Raw genomic sequence first — 19488 nt, 5'->3', positions numbered from 1 at the left:
TGTGTGACAGTTGTTCTGTGTGAATTCAAGCCTAGGGTAACATAGCATGTCAGCCCCTCCTTAAATTGTCTCTTGTCAGTTTCAGTGAGGCGGAGATGTACTGTAGCTCACGCATTTGAGGAATGACTGACATTATGGCAAGTCTGAACTACGAAGCCAAGTAGGCCCCTTAAGCCCTGGCGACATGCAGCTGTCGAGGAGAGAGAAAGAGAGAGCAGAGAAACAAGAAAGCAGAGATGACAAATATAGAAGACAGAGCAGAGAGAGAGATTCACAAAGGGAGGGAAAGCAAAGAGAGCAGCAGAAAGCAGCGGCAGTAGCCCTGACACATGGCCCACATTCACAACCACCTCTCACGTCACGGTGCTCCTCAGAGAAAAAGCCCCTTTGTTTCCCAGCAGAGAGAGGTCTCTGAGGTGAACCACTGCTCCTGTTGGAGCGGTGGTTCAGGAACAGAACTTCCTAACCCAGGTTGTTGTCCCTGGCCTTGTCTTGGCACACAAACGCAGGGTCATCAAAGTGTATCCACCAAGGCTCCTCTGGTAGACTGCTGCTTCCTGCAACTGAACTGGGTCACACTGCAGCACTGTCTTAACTACTAGTCAAACAATAACTTTCAAGAGAACATTGTGTTTGTTATCCAAAGCCCTTCAAGGGCAATACTGTATCTGCTCACAAACTACAAAAATCTATGACTTGCTGAGAAAAAGTAATTTACTAATCGGAACCAGGAACAAAAATGACAGGATCTAACAAATGGCACACTTAAAGCTGTGTTTATTTGTAAAGAAATATGTTCATGTTTTACATAGCTTTGCAGTTACAAACTGTAAAAAGAAAGAATATAAACGCTATTAGCATCACTAAGGTTCTCTCAAACGGAGAGGAGAAAGATGCTGGTAGCCCAAATTTTATAGTCTGTTGATGTTAAGCCCCAGTGGTATACTTCAGGCTTCAGGTTTGTGTGTGTGTGCATTTACCATTAGACAAAGGAATCTACAGCAGCTCTCAAAGTAGTCTCCATGCACATCGTCATGTACCCATTGTGTACTATTTAAGAAACGTCACCAGAAACATCTGCTATCCCTAGAGTAGAGAGTTTGTACAAGCCTGCTGTGTATCCTCTCCATATCCAAGTACAGGTAATCGGGGCGAACAAATGCTTTAAGAAGTCAAAACAACAGAGCTTCCTCAGCTCTTCTGTACCCCACCCACACGCCTCCAGAGCACGTGTGTGTCCACCCGTGCTCTTGAAATACAGAGACATGATATTTGACACAGGCGGGTAGGAGGGTGCACACAGGCCCAGCGAGGGCCTCTCTGGGCTCCTTCTCAATGCTCTCCATCGTCTCCACAGTGTTCACAGTCAAAGCAGGTGTCTAGGCACTAGCCCCAATAGCTATACCACTTGCTTCTTCTTTTAAGACTATTTCCGTTTTTTTTATTCTTCCTATACCACCTACAGATCATCTTCTACCATCTCTTCCCCCCCCCCCCGCTCACCCTGAGGGCACTAGGTAGGGGTTCAGTTCCTCTCAATCTGCTCAATGTCAAGCTCGCCCCCCAACTGATCTCTTCTGGTGCCGCATAACCCCGTCCATACTGGCTCGCGCTCCTTGCCATTGGTCGTCCCCACTGTCACGTCATGGTGGCCTGGGGGGTCCGGGTCCAGGGCCTCGATGGTGGGGCATGACTTGGTGCTCAGCGTGACACCATCCTCTTTGGTGTCTGGAGGTAGGGCTGACCCCTGGTGGCTTGGAGGGTGGGAGTCTGTCTGGTACTGGGTGGAGCTCCTGGTGATGGGTGTGACCTGGCTTGACTGGCAGCAGTCTTCCCCCATGATCCCAGGGCAGCTAAGGCTATGGAAATTCCGGAGTTTCTGTGGATCGATGTAAATAGATCTGGTTTAGACTTTTCATGTACCAAACAGAAACACAATCCCAGACCCTAGTCAACAAGTGTAATCGCTGGACTGGAGTGAGTCAAAAACAGGAATGGAAACCTAACAAATATTTTAGTACTGGTAGCTTCCGCCAATCGATCTCCGTGGGAAGGAATATTTGGTCATCAATCCTCTCCCTGTCAGACCCCTGAGATGAACACAGGCCCTCTGCTAACCACATATCCTGCTAATACATCAGGCCACTATGTTTTGTGAACAGTATGGAAGACCAACTGAGTTACAGTACATTGCTGGCTATGAGATCAGAACCATACAAACAAACAAAATGACAGAAAGTGGAATTAATTCATTAAAAACTTTAACATAGGAGAGCAACTGGTGGCAATAAGGGAAAAGGAGAAATAATGAGAGAGAAAGAGAGATATTAAGAGAGACAGCGAGAGAGAGACTTAGGCAGTGAGTGGGGGCCATCATTCATGTCACGCTGGCCCCTGGACTGCACAGCCCTGCCACTGGCGGTGCACAATGAGCTTATACATCTGGGGCGCCATGTGAATTCCTCTGGTAAATCCACATGTGCCAGAGGCACAGCAGGCGTGTCGGGCCCCCTCGACAGCTGGTGCCGTTCGCTGGAGCCTGGATCACCGACGCCCCCCTGCTTTCTGGACAGGTGGCCAGGAGGCCAGGGCAGCTGTCCCTGATGTTTGACCTCTGGAGGGGAGCCAGAAGATCTTTACAGAACAGGGGGCCCCTCCACATCTCACCCCCACCCTCAACCTCACCTGTGCTACCATGCCTTTTAAGTAATGGGGTTACACGCACGGTTGGTATTTGACCACACACACGCCATGTCTGTATCTTGAGCGGACGGACAAGCACGCCCAGGAAACAACTGAGCTGGGAACAGTGGGCAGAAGATGGACACAGTCTGGAAGAGAAATGGAAACACTGACTTGAAGCTGATTTTCTCTCTTCTAGCAGCCCCGGCAGCAGAGGAAGGCCCAGATCTTTCTGCTGTTCCTCAGCTTCCAGTCTCCAGGCCCACTCCTCAAACATGACCTGTGCCCCAGTACTGTGTAGCCCAGTCTGGCCCTTTCATTACTGCTTTACTCTGGGTAACAGGCCCTGAGACAAAGCCTGTGTAACAAAATAAAAATCCTGTCTGGTCTTGCTCAAACTTAAAACTTTATATCAGCACAAAATGTCCAAGTGTTTGTTGACAAATAGGATACTGACTATTTGAACTTAGTTTTAGTGGTTGAAAAAACAGGAGATAACTGGAAGGAGTTTACTAGTTATCAGGCTGATCCCACCCTCCCTCTCCGGCTTCTTTACTGGCTGGGGATCAAGGGAGGTGAAGTGGAGTGAAATAGAGCCCAAGAGCAAAGGCACAGATCTCATCCATAATGACCTTGAGTCCCCCGGGTCGATGGTGGCTTATCAATAGCTCATGAGCAGAATTTACAGAGATCAATAACTCTTTACTCTACACTCAACCACCCCCCAGCTGATCTATAATCTCTACTCCATCTGCTCCACTTCCTGACTTTCACATTCCCCCCTTCCTACCATCCACCCAACTCGTGAGTTCTGGAAGCTATTTTCCTCTGAGCCTTGGTTCTAAACCAAAGCCACTGGATATGAGATGGGAATTGATCAAATAAAGATTTCTTGAAAGAATCATATTGATGCTGTCAAAGTGCATTATTTCCTGTGTAGACACTATGTAAACCTTGTCCATGAGGAGATAAGGGTTAAGGATCGAATTGAATCCCAGAAGGATAACACAAACAACAATGGAGATGGACTGGGGCCCTGCATGATGAACAGCAGGAAATACGCATTCTTAACAAACTGAGACCTCTTAAGTCTCGCAATGAAAACAGTTTTGTTTCCCTGAGTGGAATACTCCTTTCTTCACGCTAACCAGAGCGGAGTGTGAGTGCGTGTGTGTGTCGTGGTGGTGTGTGGGTCGGCGCTGTTGGCGTCAAAGAAGCCCTGTTGTTCAGACACAGTTGAACTCTGAGTGACTCTCTCATATGGGCCAAAGCCTGACACGTTTGCGGCCTTGTGTGTTTGTGTGACAGGGAAGATGTGTGTATGAGTGCTTGTGTGGGTAAACCCTTCTGAGAAAAGCCTCAGAGATATGGCGTCTCAGGGTTGAGGCATCGTCATAGTAATGGAAGCCAAACAGTTGTAGTCTCAAACTGTTGACATGTCTGAAAGCTGTCATGTCGGTCAGCACCAAAGACAGATCCACAGGTGGATTCAGAGGTCTGTCCCTTGGTGGGGTTAAGGCTGTTTTGGGGTCAAAGTACACCCACCGTCTTGTCTATAGGTGCGTGCCTGTGTCTCTGGTAAGTCACTTTGCTTGGCCTCGTTAGACCATTTAGCTAAGGACTTCTTCAGTGAAAGGAAACAATTGCTGAGAAAGGCGTGACCCTGGACTTGACATGAACAAAATCGTCTTTATATCGCCAGCAGAACCACTTTCAAATGAAGTGGATTGAGACTTGCACACACACACACTGGCTTGAGCTTTTATATTGTTTATTCAACAGACTAAAGTGACCTACAACTTATGAGTGTCCCTCCTAACAGCTGATTGGCCAGGCCAGCTGAATGTCTGTTTCTCTGTACACTGCTGTCCCTAACCCTGTAACCTAATCCAGGCCCATGGAGTGACTGAGGGACATCTCAACCTTGAGGGAACAGTCTGAAGGTGACTTTACACACGGTGTAAATAATCTGTACAATCATTGACTCAACTGCAATGCTTTGGGAGATGAGGGTGAGTTGTTGGATGGTTATCTTTAAACAGACAAAGTTTGTACCAGATGTCTTTCTCCTATGGCTAAATTGGAGAACAAAGGCTTTACTGTCTGCATTTTGAAGTGTGTTTCATGACGATGCAAGGGTTTTCATATCCTTTGTATATGAAACATAACAGGCTCATGTTTGTTAGCTAGACCAAGACTCTTTTACCCTGGTGCTAATGAACCATGATCTCCAACCCTGCTGTACTGACCTGGGTCATCTTGGCCAGATCCAGGGAAGGCCTCTGCTTGTGTGTGTCGGCTGGTCTCCGCCGCTTCATGCCAATCTTTTTGTGGTTGAGGACGCAGGGCTGCGAGCGGCTCCGTGCCAGTCCCCCCTGCCCTACACGGCGCTCCAGCTCGGGGGTAGAGTCTGGGGAGCTGGGCGGCGAGGGCCCGGGGAGCTCTTGGGGGAAGATCTGTTCATGGGAGAGGTAAAAAGCCTGGGTTTGGGGTTCCAAGGAGGACGGGGAGAGGGAGGAGGAGGGTCCGAGACCGACGAAGGAGGAGGAGGAGGAAGGGGGGCAGCCAGTCTGGGCGAAGCAGGGCAGCTCCAGGGTGTTGGAACGGGCGGGCAGACTGAAGCTGGAGCTGCGCTGCATGGCCGGAAAATCTGCCTGGTGCAGCCCCCCGGCCAGGCCACGCTGGACGCTGCCCCCGCTGTGGCAGCGCCTCTTCTCCACCGCCGTCCACACCCGCGAGCCCTGAGGACGCCAGCTGGAGCGCCAGCCCCCCAGCTCGTCCGAGCAGGACAGGGAGCGGCACTGGCGCTTGCTTGGTGGAGCCGTGGTGGAGGAAGAGGCGGAGGCGGCCTCGGTCAGGCTCAAGTCCTGCAGGAGGCTGCTGATGGCGCCCGAGGTGGCACCCACCTCCATCCCCCAGTGAGTGTGTCTCTGGTGGGCCTCGGGCAGCGCAACCCACAGGCTCTCCAGGCTGGAGCCCACAGCCTTCTGCTGCATGGCGCAGCCCCCGCCCACGTCTCGCCACCTTCCCGTCTCTGCAAACACCACCGGTAGCCGCCATTAGAAAAAAAGTGTGAAACACTTAAAACAAACAGGGCCCCCTCTCTATGTATTTAAGCTTTCCCCTTTTATCTGTAAAATTTCAGAAGAACCCTTCAGGCATGAAGTTCCAGCAGACATGCCCTGAGAACCCTTCTCTTCTGAGAATAGAGAGGCTGGGAGCCAGACATAAGCCCCAGGAACAGCAGTTCCTGGTGAATGGCTCTCTGCCATGACCTGGGGAGGCCTACTGCACTCAAGCCCTCCAACATCTGTGGAGGCCGTGGTGTGGAAACATCCAGCACACACAGCACCCTGCTCTGAGAAACAGAGTGAGACAAAGACACTGAGAGCAGGAGAGAGCTCAGGGCTACCCTTCTTTAAAAGTGTGTTGATTTTGGTGCTAGTACTCCATTGTACTGTGTGCGTTACACCTGGAGGAGAAGGAAGAGGAGACTACGACAGATTTCTTCTGAAGTCCTGAAGCACTTCTTGGATAAGAAGAGGGATCTGTCAGCAGACGGGGGGAACACAGCTCAATGTCTGACCTCCCCAAGATGTTCCAAACAACCAAAGACATACTTGGCCTCTTGACAATCGCCCCTGATAAACATTCCTGAAGAACCTTTATCTAGGCTGGGGAGGGTGTTGATAGCAGACAACCTACAGGCTTTATATCAGAGAAAACAGGCACAGTTCCAAATAGGTAACCTGGCTGCAAGCTGCCACACACAACTCTAACATTGCAAAGCACAGAGGTACAGCTATCATCCAGCACCCCCCCATTCCCCCCCGTTCCTATGCTGTGCTACAGGTGCTGTGGTCACACTAGAGGGATTACTCTCTCTTTTAGACTAGATTCACAGAGAGAGGGGGACCCTTTTATACAAACGACACATTCCGGGCTGAGCTGGGCTGACGCCTGGTACGGAGGAGGAGAAAAGATTTTTCCCATTGGAGGTCAGAAAACAAAAAATCCCAAAAATGCTTTGGTCGGAGGAGCTGAGAGGAGAACAAAAGGCACTGTGCAAGACAGCTAACGTGCTGCTGTGGGTGTGCTTTGCCAGGCATGGGGACCCATGCACCCAGCACCAGGCTGAGGCTTGCACAAACTCCCTATTGATCTACGAATTTGCCGGGGAATGGGCACTGGGTTTACGAGGGATACTAATCAAGATTGGGCTTTGGTCTGTTTTCTCAGTACAGAAGACAGGCACGCGCCTAAAGCTCTTTCTTTTTCTCTTTGAAATCCATTTGACCCTTCTGTAGTACATTTTAAGAAGTGAAAAAGACTGTTCAACTCTGCAGATTCTGAAATGGTGTAAAGGGCCCCTGGCGTATGGTGCAGTGTCCAATGTGGCAAGAAAAGAAAGCCTTTACAAAATGTTCAAACACAAACTAATTGCCATCATAAAAGAAACACCTGTTAGGCATAACAGCATCAACCATTGGACCATGTTACCTTACTGTGAAGTGACAATTCCCTCATCCCCCACCACCTGTACATGTAACCAAATGTATCCTTCCTAACAAGCTGCTGAAAGGTGCCATAAGCACATACTTCTAGTTTGTGTCCCTAGTTTGCAATGTTGAATAAAGCCCAAAGAGTGACAACAATAAGCAGATAAGAACATAAGGAGTGGGGCTGAGGTAAGTCAGTGGGTCGGGGCTGCTAATCAACGCAGGGAGGTCACAGGAAGTTTTGGCTGCACCAACTCACCCATGAGTCCGCAAGAGAAAAGTTTTGTTCCCTGGCTCATGGTCTGCGCCTGGCACTATGGAGAGAGAACACACAATCACGTTAGAGACATCCTTGAAAGTTGACTGTTGAAGTACCAAAAAGTCCTCTCAACACAGAAGCGTAGCAGAGGACCTCATACAAAAAAAAAGAAAAGAGGAAGTTGTCAGTATCCCCTCCCTCCAGCCCTTTTCGCAGGAAAAGCAGTCAACATCGACGGGTCTGTAAAAGCATGCAGGACAAGGAGTGTATGTGCGGTATGGAAATGTGTAGCAGCCACAGGTGGCGAGACTCTGTAGACAGACTTCCCCCTGTGCCAGAGACGGTATACGGCACACAGCCCCGCTCTCTCCACCTCAACCGAGGGGGTTTCATTTCACATGGGGATGCGCAAGGTGCTGACTATCTCCACATTTCTGGGGGGGGGTTGTACTGTGTAAGAGCACAAACGTACATGTGTTTTTTGTGCGCGTGTGTGAAGGAGAATGGATAAAGAAATGTTCCTTCCATCTCAGCACCTGGGGAAGCTCCTGTTGATTTGGTAATGAATGGGAAGGGAAAGGATTCAAACCAGATGATGCACCCTTGCAGCAATAATTTAAGCTTTTATTATTATGCAATCACTGCTAATTTGGGGAGGGGGGAATTCAATGTTTCCCACTCAAATGATTAATGTTGAAATAATGCAAAAGCTTTTTCCAAAATTCCTTGGGATTTGCTGAACCAATGCTTGAAGTTTTTCAGCAAACTCAACTTTAGGAAATTAAGTCGATTACCGGGGGATTACACCATCAAATGCACAAACTTTAATCACAGGTTAATTTGGCTGTTGATTAACCTGGCTCAAACTGCAGAAAAACTCAAGACTAGCTCATGAACCGATAGTACGATTGCTTAGAAATCATCTTACCAGCCCCAAATCTGCCTCTTTGGACCTTACATCATCAGCACCCTTCTTTTCCAGTGTTTTCTTGTAAATGATCACCATGACAACACACATCTGTGCCACAACTGGATCCAGTGCATGCAAATGGGGTCGGAGGCCATTTTGGTGGGCATGGTGAGAGTCAGCCGGATCCTCATCTGTAGAACCACCTCAGGCTCCTCCAGGAACGCACGTCTTTACAGCTCAAACCAATCCTGTGCAGACAGAAACACGGAAGGATTAGAATTCTACACATTTCTGAAGTTCTGTTAACTCATCTGAGCTGAGCAGGACACAACTGAACTGTGAGGGAGCCGGCATCTCCCCAGATTGACCCGACCCACTCTGGTGAGGTGTCTGGCAGCACAGAAAGATAACTCTGAGCACTGGAGGTGGTTGAGCCTGCTGCAGTCACCACCATGCAAAAGTATCTTGCAACTAGCTACAAGAGTTGGGGCAAAGCACAGTGGAAAGTCAGTGTGGTTTAACACTTTCCTTTAATTCTGGTGTCAGCAAGTATTGTACTTCTCGTACTTAATGCATTCTAGGCGTAGCATCGGCAATAGGCCCGTACAAGATTGTTTTCACAGTTGGGACTTTTGAGTTTATCTGCCCTCCCTCACAACTTTCTATGCAATTTCCTCAACATGCCATCACAGTTGGTAATCTGAACCATGTTATTGTACTGAATGTCCATTTGTGATCATTGGTCATATGAGAAAGCGAGAGAGCGCAAGTCTCTCGCGAGTGTTCCACAGGAATAGGGGATTGTAGCAGAGCAAAGTCAGAGTTGTGTAATTGAATCCTCGGGGGCTCGGAATAGCACCGCTGTGACCTTGTGGTTATCAAAACAACCCCTTGCACATTAGCGCTGCATCGATGGATGCAAACCAGCTGATTAGTGCCAGATGTGGATCTATGGAGCGTAATCAGAGTCTGATTAAAGCAACACTTCAGAGATAGAAATGGGTGGATGGATAAATGTAGAGAGATGTAGAGTGATGGTGGACTGTCAAATAAATGATACAACAGAGAGAGAGAGAGAGAGAGAGAGAGAGAGAGAGAGAGAGAGAGAGAGAGAGAGAGTGGTGTTGTCCCTGAGACAAAAGCGCATTGTCCCGTTGATGAGAAACGTGGGAAAACAAAGAGATAACATCAGAGATTCAGGGACAGAAAAAAGGAGGAAACATTAATTGAATCACAAGACACTGTGGCTGACTGCGCTGGGCCAGGCTGTGTTTGCACCCAGCATATGATTTCCATTATCAAACACTTATAACATCACAACAACAACTTAAGAAACCAAGTCCCCTTTTAAAACACAAATTTTCCTTTTAACCCTAGAGGGGAAAATACATTAAAGCAATGTTCTTGACTGAATTTACATGTGTGAATATGCTTCATTAAAGCACAAAGATAGGACAGATAAGATAGAGCAGCAAGTTTATCACGTGTGTGACTGCTAACTAACAACATGTTCCCAGCCGGAGACAACCAGAGATATTCTGTAGCCTAGCACACAATTAATACATTACCCATAATGACGATAACGCCTTGAGGACATGGATTTTTTAAACACCATCCAATAGACCAAGTAAGTTCTCTGATCAAAAATGAGTAGAGAAGATTTCCACTACACCTCTACCTGACACATAATAATAAGTGGCCTAAAAAGAAAAATTGTATGTCTAGATTTAGGATATCTTATATTCATCTTATAGCTCTATGCATGTATGACATTAAGAACAAGTTAAACCAAGTAAAAATCCCATCCCCTGAATGTCCAGGGATCGGAACACACTTGTCATACCCAAATAAAAGGAGAGGAGAGAAGGCAATACAGTAAATTTGAAAACTTCTTTGGCATTTAAAAAGTGTTTAGACAGAATAAAGAAGAGCGCTCAGAGGGTGAAAAAAAACATACCTTGAGAAATTCTCTCCTTGACTAGAGTAGGCATTGGCAAGGACTTGGAGTTTCTCATGCAAGGACGAGAAGGTAAAACAAACGTGCAAAGCATACCTAGAAACTCTCTCTGATGAGCTGGTCACACATTCTGTCCTGTTTCCACAGATATTCGCACTAACGACGTCTCGTGATTTGGAGATGTTGATAAAACGCGAATCACCTACTGTCCTTCAATGGGCTTTTAATAAATGAACGAAAAAAGGGGTTGTTACTATCATAGACAACCCAGTGCCTCTCACTCCTCCATAATCCTTTATCTGTAATCTGTGAAAACTTTCTGACAACCATGAATCCTTTATCAGGGTCAGGGCGTCAGCAACAGCTGAGAGGCCTGATTTCTCGGGGGGGGACAGGGGTGTGGGGGTTGCAGAGCAGCGCTCCTCATCTCTGGATGGTTGTGTTATGCTGTGGCTGACTGACAACAGCAGTGGCGGTGACCATTTATTAAGGGTTGCCACACAAACATTTTGCAGCACAAATTTGTTGAGCTGCACGCTTCCTCTGTGGTCTGAGGCTTTCAATAGTGGAATTACATTAAAAATAAACTCAAGGAGGGGGGAGGGGTCAACTAGTGTCAGCCATGTATAAGCTGTGCTTACTTTTCCTTTTGGGTTGTGCAGTGAGTAGCACAAACATTAATTCAGTGTACATACAGAAGCCATCTACAAATAAGGAATGGGAACGGTTCTTGGTTCGTTCTTTCCCTGAGGTAACAACGGGTTCGAACTAAGGGTTTTCAAAAAGGTTGTTAAAGGGGGTTGTATACCAAATCCTGTCAGGCATGTTTGACAAAAAATCTGAGTTGGTTAGACCGGAACAAATATTTTTCATGGGAAGGCTTTTCCTTTACCTCAGAACTCAGCTAGTAGGCCTACACTGAAAAGGTTAACACTCGACATCCCGGCCTAGATGAAGCGCCTTTCATGGTACATTTAGTATTTGCCATCAACGAGTCTACTTGCCATCTGGAGCACACAAAATAGGAATACAAGCCCACAATTTATATAATATAGGGGAAATAAGTAGCATACATATTCAATAAAATACTATAGTCTACAAATGTTCTATTCCAGAGTGTAAGATTTAATATTTTTGTGTTTGATTAGGCTGACACTAACAATTTAGTAGGCTATCGAGTACCAATCAATTTCAAAACAAAGGCCCTTGGACAGCTTGTGGTAAACTATTGACATAGCCTATTCCATACATTCAATTCTTGTTAACAATTCCATGTTAACAAGCCAGTATTCAAATAAGGATGTTGGATCTGTGGTCTCATAGTCACATAGTGAACAATCTTGGGATTGAGGCTGTCTCAGTAATCCTTGTGTCTGCTTGCTACCTGAGACAGCAGGCCCCGACCACAGGCGATGAAATCCAATTTAGGGATTTGAGCCTTGCTGCCAGTGATCACTAGTGCCTGAGAAGACAGCAACACTCAGCTCACCTCCCGATGGGAAAAATTATGCATGTTCCTCAAAGTGGAACTGTCCCAGAGCCATGAGCTGTGCTGAGCAATAGGCCTGCCTACATGTCTTTCATAAATCTCATATTGATCCATATTTGGTGTCATAATTTATGATCACGATAGCTAGTGCCAACTGGCTCACTAAGTTGAAAAGGGGTGATTTTGCTCCAACCATACAAGAGTAGGACTGTGATATGTATGTGATTATGATGTGAAAATTACCTTGTGGACACAAGAAAAGACAGACTGAATCTATTTGTCCACTTCTATAATGACCACAAACATGTGAAGAACACTCAGGGTTATGGTGCCTGGGTGTGATGATCTGATCAACATAAAGTTGAGTAAAAAGAGTGCATAGATGGGAGGCTTCTATAGGTTTTGGAATTGAGGGTCTGGGGCACAGAGATGGTTTCACAAGCGTTGCAGCTGCCCACTTATCATAAACACAAAGCCCCAGCAAGGCCATGCATAGCAGCAAAGAGGGCCAGCTTTTTAAAGAAGGCCTGCTGTTTAATTATCTCGTACATAATCACTTGCACTGTATACATTTGTTCGGAACAAGAGGTTAGTTCTGGAGAAATGTTGTCCACATGAATATGCATGTCTGATATGTCACTTAACTACAATGGGGCTAAGATCAAATGTGACATGTCTCTGCTGCCATTGCGGACATAGCAAAGTATAGAAATGAGCATGAAATAATAATTGTGTCTTAACATGGTCATCCCTTGGATTTCATGAGAATTCTTGGCCCCAGAGAGCTCGAAGTGCACCTCCTGAATTTTCGAACTATCCGTCGTAATTTCGGAGAGCGACGGAGAGCTACGGAGACCCCCTTGGCTGTGATTGGTCAGTATTAAGAACCGCTTGCGTCAGGGGCGGGGGCGGGGTTGCCGTGATAAACAGGACGAACAGAATCCTTTGACCGCCATTGCTGTAAGTTTTTACAATTCATATTTCAGCTAAACAGTACATGTAAATCAGCATCTGAATTAAAATGTGACGAGAAATGGGCAGTGTAGTTGCTGAAAATGTGCGTATTTTATTGATGAAATGGCTAATTTCTAAATTTGCTCCGACTTCTCGATAACCTAGGTAAATAAACACTCCACGACGACTTACAAAAAACCGTTGCGCCACCTACTTTTCTGGCGGTGAATTGTTTTCAGCACCCACAGCCTACGGAGAACCATAAACGAAGTCTATCCGTCCGTATCCGTCCGTATCCGTGCGCCCGCCCATCCGTAAACGGAGACGCAGAAGCATATTTCGGCCTTATCCGTCCGCTAGTCCGTCATTTTACGGATACCCCTTGGCTGTGATCGGTCCGCAATTGGTTTAACACACAAAGACGTCATGTTGCAGGCTAAAAAAACGTTGCTCCACCTACTTTTCTGGCGGTTTTCAGCACCCACAGCCTTCGGAGTACTATAAATTCAACGAATCCGTCCAACTCCGTCCGTCTGTCTGTCCGTAACGGAGTCGGAGTAGTATAATTCGGACAGATTCGTTGAATTTATAGTACTCCGAAGGCTGAAAACAATTCACCGCCAGAAAAGTAGGTGGAGCAACGTTGCCAATTACGTCTTTGTGTGTGGAACCAATTGCAGACCAATCACAGCCAAGGGGTATCCGTAAAATGACGGACTAGCGGACGGATAGTCAGGGAAATTAGGAGGTGCACGTAGAGCTCCCATAGAGTTATATTACTAGAGGCAGCTACTTTTGTCTTCCAAGATGGCATCCCCATTCATTTCTATGAAAAGTGCTCAGTGGCGCAGTGAGGCAAGCGAGAGCGCGAAAGGCTCGCTTTTTTCCTAGCTCCGAGTCTCGTGCACGCTTGCAACTAGCTGTACACGTCATACCTTGCGACAACCTGTCGCAAGCTTGTGAGTTCGAGCTAAGGCATTGCAGAAAACTGTCAGAATGTGGTACAAGTCCGATCAAGAAGCACGTGAACTTTACGAAAATCAATATTGGTACTGTAGTATTATACGTGCAGGGCCTAAACTGTCAGGCCCTCGCCAGCTCTCCACTGGTGTCCCACAGGGCTCCGTCCTTGGACCCCTCCTCTTCTCTCTGTACACCACCTCACTTGGACCAATCATCACCTCCCATGGCTTCTCCTACCACTGCTACGCTGACGACACGCAGCTGTACCTGTCGTTCCCCCCGACCGATCCGGGGATCTCAGCTAGGATTGAGGCCTGCCTCACAGACATCTCCGCCTGGATGACCGAGCACCACCTCCAGCTGAACCTCGCCAAAACAGAACTTCTCATCATCCCGGCTAAACCCTCCATCTCCCACGATCTCTCAATCACCCTGGGATCTGCGACGGTGACCCCTTCATCCTCTGCCAGGAACCTTGGGGTTACCATGGACGACGAGCTCTCCCTCACGGCCCACATTGCTGCGGTCTCCCGGTCGTGTAGATTCACCCTCTACAACATCCGGAAGATCAGGAGATACCTGTCTGAGCACTCCACCCAGCTGCTAGTCCAAGCACTCGTCCTCTCCAAGTTGGACTATTGCAACTCGCTGCTCGCTGGTCTCCCAGCATGTGCAACCCGCCCTCTTCAGAGGATTCAGAACGCGGCGGCCCGCCTGGTCTACAATCTACCCAGACGCTCCCATGTTACCCCGCTCCTCATCTCTCTCCACTGGCTACCTATCATGGCCCGTATCAGATTCAAGACCCTGGTATTGACCTTCCGAGCAGTGAACGGGACTGCACCCGTCTACATCAAGTCTCTCCTGCAGCCTTACACCCCCACCCGTCACCTAAGGTCTTCTTCAGACAACCGCCTGGTGGTCCCACCGCTCAAGACCGCCCGGTCCCAACACAAGCTCTTCTCCTGTCTGGCCCCCCAGTGGTGGAATCAACTCCCCACCTCCATCAGAGACACTGACTGTCTCTCCACCTTCAAGAAAAGGCTCAAGACGCACTTGTTCCGGGAGTACAACGGTACTTAGGAACGGTTCGCTTGACCCGATGTTAGTTTCCTCAAGGATCACAATGACTCTTGCTTAGAGACTTGTTGCTCTTGTGGTTAGTGGGAACTGATTTAAATTTTTGTTCTCGCTGTGATATATTGTTTTATTACTGTTGCTTGCTTTTTTCCACAGGTACACTTGCACTTATAGCTGTTCATGTTGTTTAATTGTAACTTGTTTAACTACATGCTCTTATGGTTCTTCCCTTTGGCACTTACTTTGGTTGTTCACAATGTGTGCTTCATGTTTTGGCTACTCGCGATGTTTTTTGGCCATCTTGTTGTTATGATCAGTGACCTATGCACTTTGTAAAGCTCTCTCTTGGAAGTCGCTTTGGATAAAAGCGTCTGCTAAATGAATGAATAAATGTAAATGTATACGTTGTTCTTTTTGCTTCGTGTTTTTAGTTTGACTGCTTAACTATTGTGTCGGATTAAAAAAAACTGTAAACTTGAATATCTGGCTCCGTCGTTGTTCTAGCTCGGAAAATCAAGCTTAATTAAGCCTATAGGCCTATGTTACTATTATAATGATGATGAGTATTGCTTACTATTACTAGCTTATTGTTAATGGCATCGTTGTGGTGTTAACTGACAAAGTTCTAACAATATAACGACCATAACAATATTGTGGTTATCAGACATGATTTATTAATCTTCGTCTTTGCTCCCTAATAACATGCCAACAATCTATAATGACGCCGTAACATGCCACGATATTATAACTAATTATATTAGGCTATAATTACGTGTGTCATGCCATGAGCATAATATGCATTCATTACAAAATGGTTAAATCTGCTTTAAAATAACGGAAATAAACTCTACAAACAACCGTCATGTATGTGTGCAACCATTTGTAAAGCTTGCTACAATAAAGGCAGGCAACTGTACATTATCAAGTCCTTTCTCCTTGTTCTCATTCAGCTCAGGTAAATCAGCGATTTGCTTATGTTCCCTTTTGTGCTTGTCCCCTGTTCGTATCCGCGAGCACGTTTCCAGGCAACTTTTCTTGACGTAAGCAAATAAATGGGGTGCTAGTTTACCCATTTCGGATTGGTTTCAAATTTAGCAAAAATCTGGAAAAATGATTCGATGAAAAGCTAGTAGTATGAGCCAGGTTCGAGAATCGAACAAAAATTATTGGGGGAGATAGTTTTGTAAATGTTGACTGGAGTTAATAGAATAAAAACGACCGGAAGAGCCAGGTGCCTAACCGCAAACGCAATACCACCTACATCCACCGGGGCCGTTGCTTCAAGCCGAGGGGCAAGGGGTGGGGGTCTGAGAGCTCCCAGAGGGCCTCGTAGAGGGCTCTGAGAGGGCGTTCCACATCGGAGAGGGCGTTCCCTGTGACCGTCTCCGTGAAAACGGAGTAGTATATTTCGGCCTTTTGGGCTCGGCACCATAGAGAAAGATTATGTTCAATAGTATGACAGTCTAACCTGAGCGGTAGGTGATACTGATAAGATTGTCAACATTCCAGTGACACTGCATAGTAACATAAAAGGCACTAGCTAGCCTAACCAATTGTTCTAGTAAAGTCTCAACCTACCACACCATGAATGAAATCCAAAGGAAAAGGCCTGTAACAGCATATCAGTACAACCCAACTCTGACACTGTTTGGATAGCGGATAGGACTGCAAAGACTGGGTAGAATGGGTAGGACTACAATCGACAAAGACTGTCAAGGACTTCAATGGACTAAGACTGACTAACTGCATTGGACTAAGACTGGCTAGGACTGCAATGCAGCAGCCTGGGTAAAGCCAACTCCAGACCCAACTGCCTTAAGTGCAAACTAAGCAAGTCCAAATCCCAGCTTGTGGGTTGAGCGTAGGACGAAACAAAGCAAAACATTCTCGACAACTAACTATGTAATAACTAGTGGATAGCCAACTATAGTCTCCCTAGTAAATTGTCGAGCGCTCTGCTACCATAGTTGTCATACGCAGCCAATAGCTTGCCACAGCACTGCACAAGCGCAGCCATACTTACAGCTCAATGTACGAGCTTTGTTCTTTAACTAATTAGCGTTAGTTAGCTATTTATGTAGGTGGCAAATTTATGTTGAATACTCAAGTGTTCAAAGGCATAGCGGAAATTATTCAACTATAAACTTGGTAGGATATGTTAGTTTGATAGTTTTTTTGCTCATAGAACGGCGAAACAATTTCCATCATCTAACAATATAAACTGTAAACTCATGATCCAGTACTGTAGCTACATGGTGAGGTTCCTTAAAACACGTATCTGTCCATTAGCTAAGTTACAGTCTAGTTAGCTACACAACCTTCTTTTGCCAGACAGAAGTTGAGAAACTAGTATTTTCCTGCGTTAATGTTCTTCTGTCGGTCAGACAAAGAAATGGGGTATAAGAAAAACGTTTTCAAATCATTAGTTTTATGGCTCAAGGCAGAAGCTAAGCCAAGCTACAGAGCAGCATCATAATACTCACATGTCATCGAACATGAAATAACTTCGTTTGTACATGGCAATGAACTCTGTGAACTAACTAGCAAGTCATCATTATTTGCCAGCAAAAAATACAGTGGCTAACTGGAGAACTCACAATTATCAGGCTGTGCATCTCATAAGTCCAATGCCTTCCTGACTCCCACAACTGATGGTTAAGCCTGCCAGACCATTTTCAGGTTTTCGCGTATATGGCAAAAACAAGTAATGGAGTCCCTGAACCAAGGCAGCTGAAATTAACTACCACATCCACTCAAAGGGACTGAAGGAGAAGTTTGCAATCTGTGAAAGCACAAGCTCAAGGGAAAAACCATTGTCATAGGGGTGATTGTTTATTAAATATCATTATGAGAATATTGTTTCTCGAAAGCACGCACGTTTGGGTACAACTGTATGAAATAGTACAACTAATGACATTTGTTATAAGAAAAGATAAAAACTTACTTATTTTATTAGAGCTGTGGATAGCCAATGAACCTTCCTCTACCCAAGTCATGGTCTAGCCTGCTCCGCAGTAATCGAAAGCAACAATTTGTTGTGTTTTGCCACAGGCACCTACAGAACCATGCTTAGAGGGTATAGTTGTATATAAGTAGTCATAATTATACAGCCATGTGTGATTTTTAAAAGGGTTTTGAATATCTAGATGTATACATTAATAATATAACTCATGCTATAAAATGTTAATTAAATGTCATTAATAATTGGTAGGTAGGTATTTTATTAATTCCTAAGGCAAATTGCAGAAATACTTGTCCGTTCCAGCAGCTTAACAATAGTGAGCTAAATAATGAGTAGTTTTTTAAGTTTATATTTATAATACATTAGTTCTCAAATCACAAAGTGTGTGAGGTGCATGACTCAAAAATGAAGTTAGGGGTTTGGCTATGTATTCTACAAGTTTTCTCCCTTATGTATTGAGGGAGACAAATCCTTGATGTCCTTTAACACAAGTAGCAGACAGTCTGAACCTTATAGGCGGACAGTCTGCCCTGCTAAAAGAGATTAGTGGCACACAGCAGATGTTACCCTCTGATTAACAATGGTGTCCGCCAGGGGTGAGCCTCGGTACCCCACTCCTACAAGGCCTCAATATTAACTTCAATCCATTACAGTGAATTAACTTATGTGATGTGACAGCTAAAGCAGCAATATTGTTTAGTAATACAGTGCCTCTTTGTTGCTCACTTGGATGCAATATTTTAGGGTGGTATATAGCCTCTCATTTTGAAGCAAAAGTTGAAAACATTAACAACGCAAAGTGAGTGTGTGTCTGTAGGCTTCAGATGTTAATACTATCTCCTCAGAGACATCGTCCTATTTTTTTTCATCTGTTCATATTAGTGTCACACATTTTTCTCTGTGCTGTGTTTCATGAAACCATAGGGAGGGGGCAGTATTAATCAATTATACATGCACACCATACTGAACAAAATAAGCCTAGACCCTGGTGCAATTAAGGGGGCTTTATGACCACAGGGCAGATGGCTAGAGGCCTGGAGGTGCCAAATAATCCTAAATGCCAAAAGGTTTTAATAAACCGGCCACCCTGGCCCACAAAGAACAAACAGTGTTAAATGTTTGATTGAGCTTGTGTTTTGTCTATTTTATGAATTAACTGAAGACTTTGTCACAGTTTAATAATTGTCATACATTTTTAAGATAAATTCATCTTTCACATCAACAACTGACTCACCCAATTTACTAATTGTACAATGTAATTACATACATTGTGATATGTATAAATGTGCAAATACATTAATCTAGGCTTCATGGCACCTGTACAATGACCAAACTGAGAGGCTGAATATCAGGTCCTTTATTACTGGGAGTGACCAATGACAAATAATATCTAGAATAAAGCATAAAAGGGACATCTGGCTTCTATAGACCCCGGACGTGATGACAAGGCCGCGGTCAGACTTCCACTTAGATCCAAGCTAATTGAGATTCAAAGTCTACAGTAATTAATATCAGGAGACTCCAGTCCACAGGACCAATACATCACAGTACAGTATATACCACCACTAACTCTTCATGAATTTCCGATGCAGGTGCAGCCATGGAAGTGCATCTACATTTTACCATGGAAGCTCAGGATCATAGATGGATACCATTTGGAGTAAATGTTTAAATACAGGTTTAGTCTTGGTTGAAGGGCACCGTAATCTTAAAGATTCAAGGTGTGGATAATG

General features: G+C 45.7%; 1 protein-coding gene across 1 annotated transcript; it reads right to left on the bottom strand.

Moving 5' to 3' along the window:
- Nucleotides 1-760: 760 nt before the first annotated feature.
- Nucleotides 761-17557, bottom strand: fam53b (family with sequence similarity 53 member B). The gene is made up of 5 exons (XM_067244774.1): nucleotides 17391-17557; nucleotides 8369-8598; nucleotides 7441-7495; nucleotides 4932-5716; nucleotides 761-1879 (listed from the first exon to the last, which is right to left on the bottom strand). Exons 2-5 carry the CDS (start codon nucleotides 8456-8458, stop codon nucleotides 1526-1528), a joined length of 1284 nt encoding a protein of 427 aa, XP_067100875.1. The 5' UTR covers nucleotides 8459-8598; nucleotides 17391-17557; the 3' UTR covers nucleotides 761-1525.
- Between the last annotated feature and the right edge of the window lie 1931 nt (nucleotides 17558-19488).

This window comes from Osmerus mordax, chromosome 10 (genome assembly GCF_038355195.1).
Source record: "Osmerus mordax isolate fOsmMor3 chromosome 10, fOsmMor3.pri, whole genome shotgun sequence".
In the NCBI taxonomy this organism is placed as follows: Eukaryota; Metazoa; Chordata; class Actinopteri; order Osmeriformes; family Osmeridae; genus Osmerus; species Osmerus mordax.
Note: the sequence above shows the minus strand (reverse complement) of the source record. Positions and strands in the feature narration are given on the sequence as shown.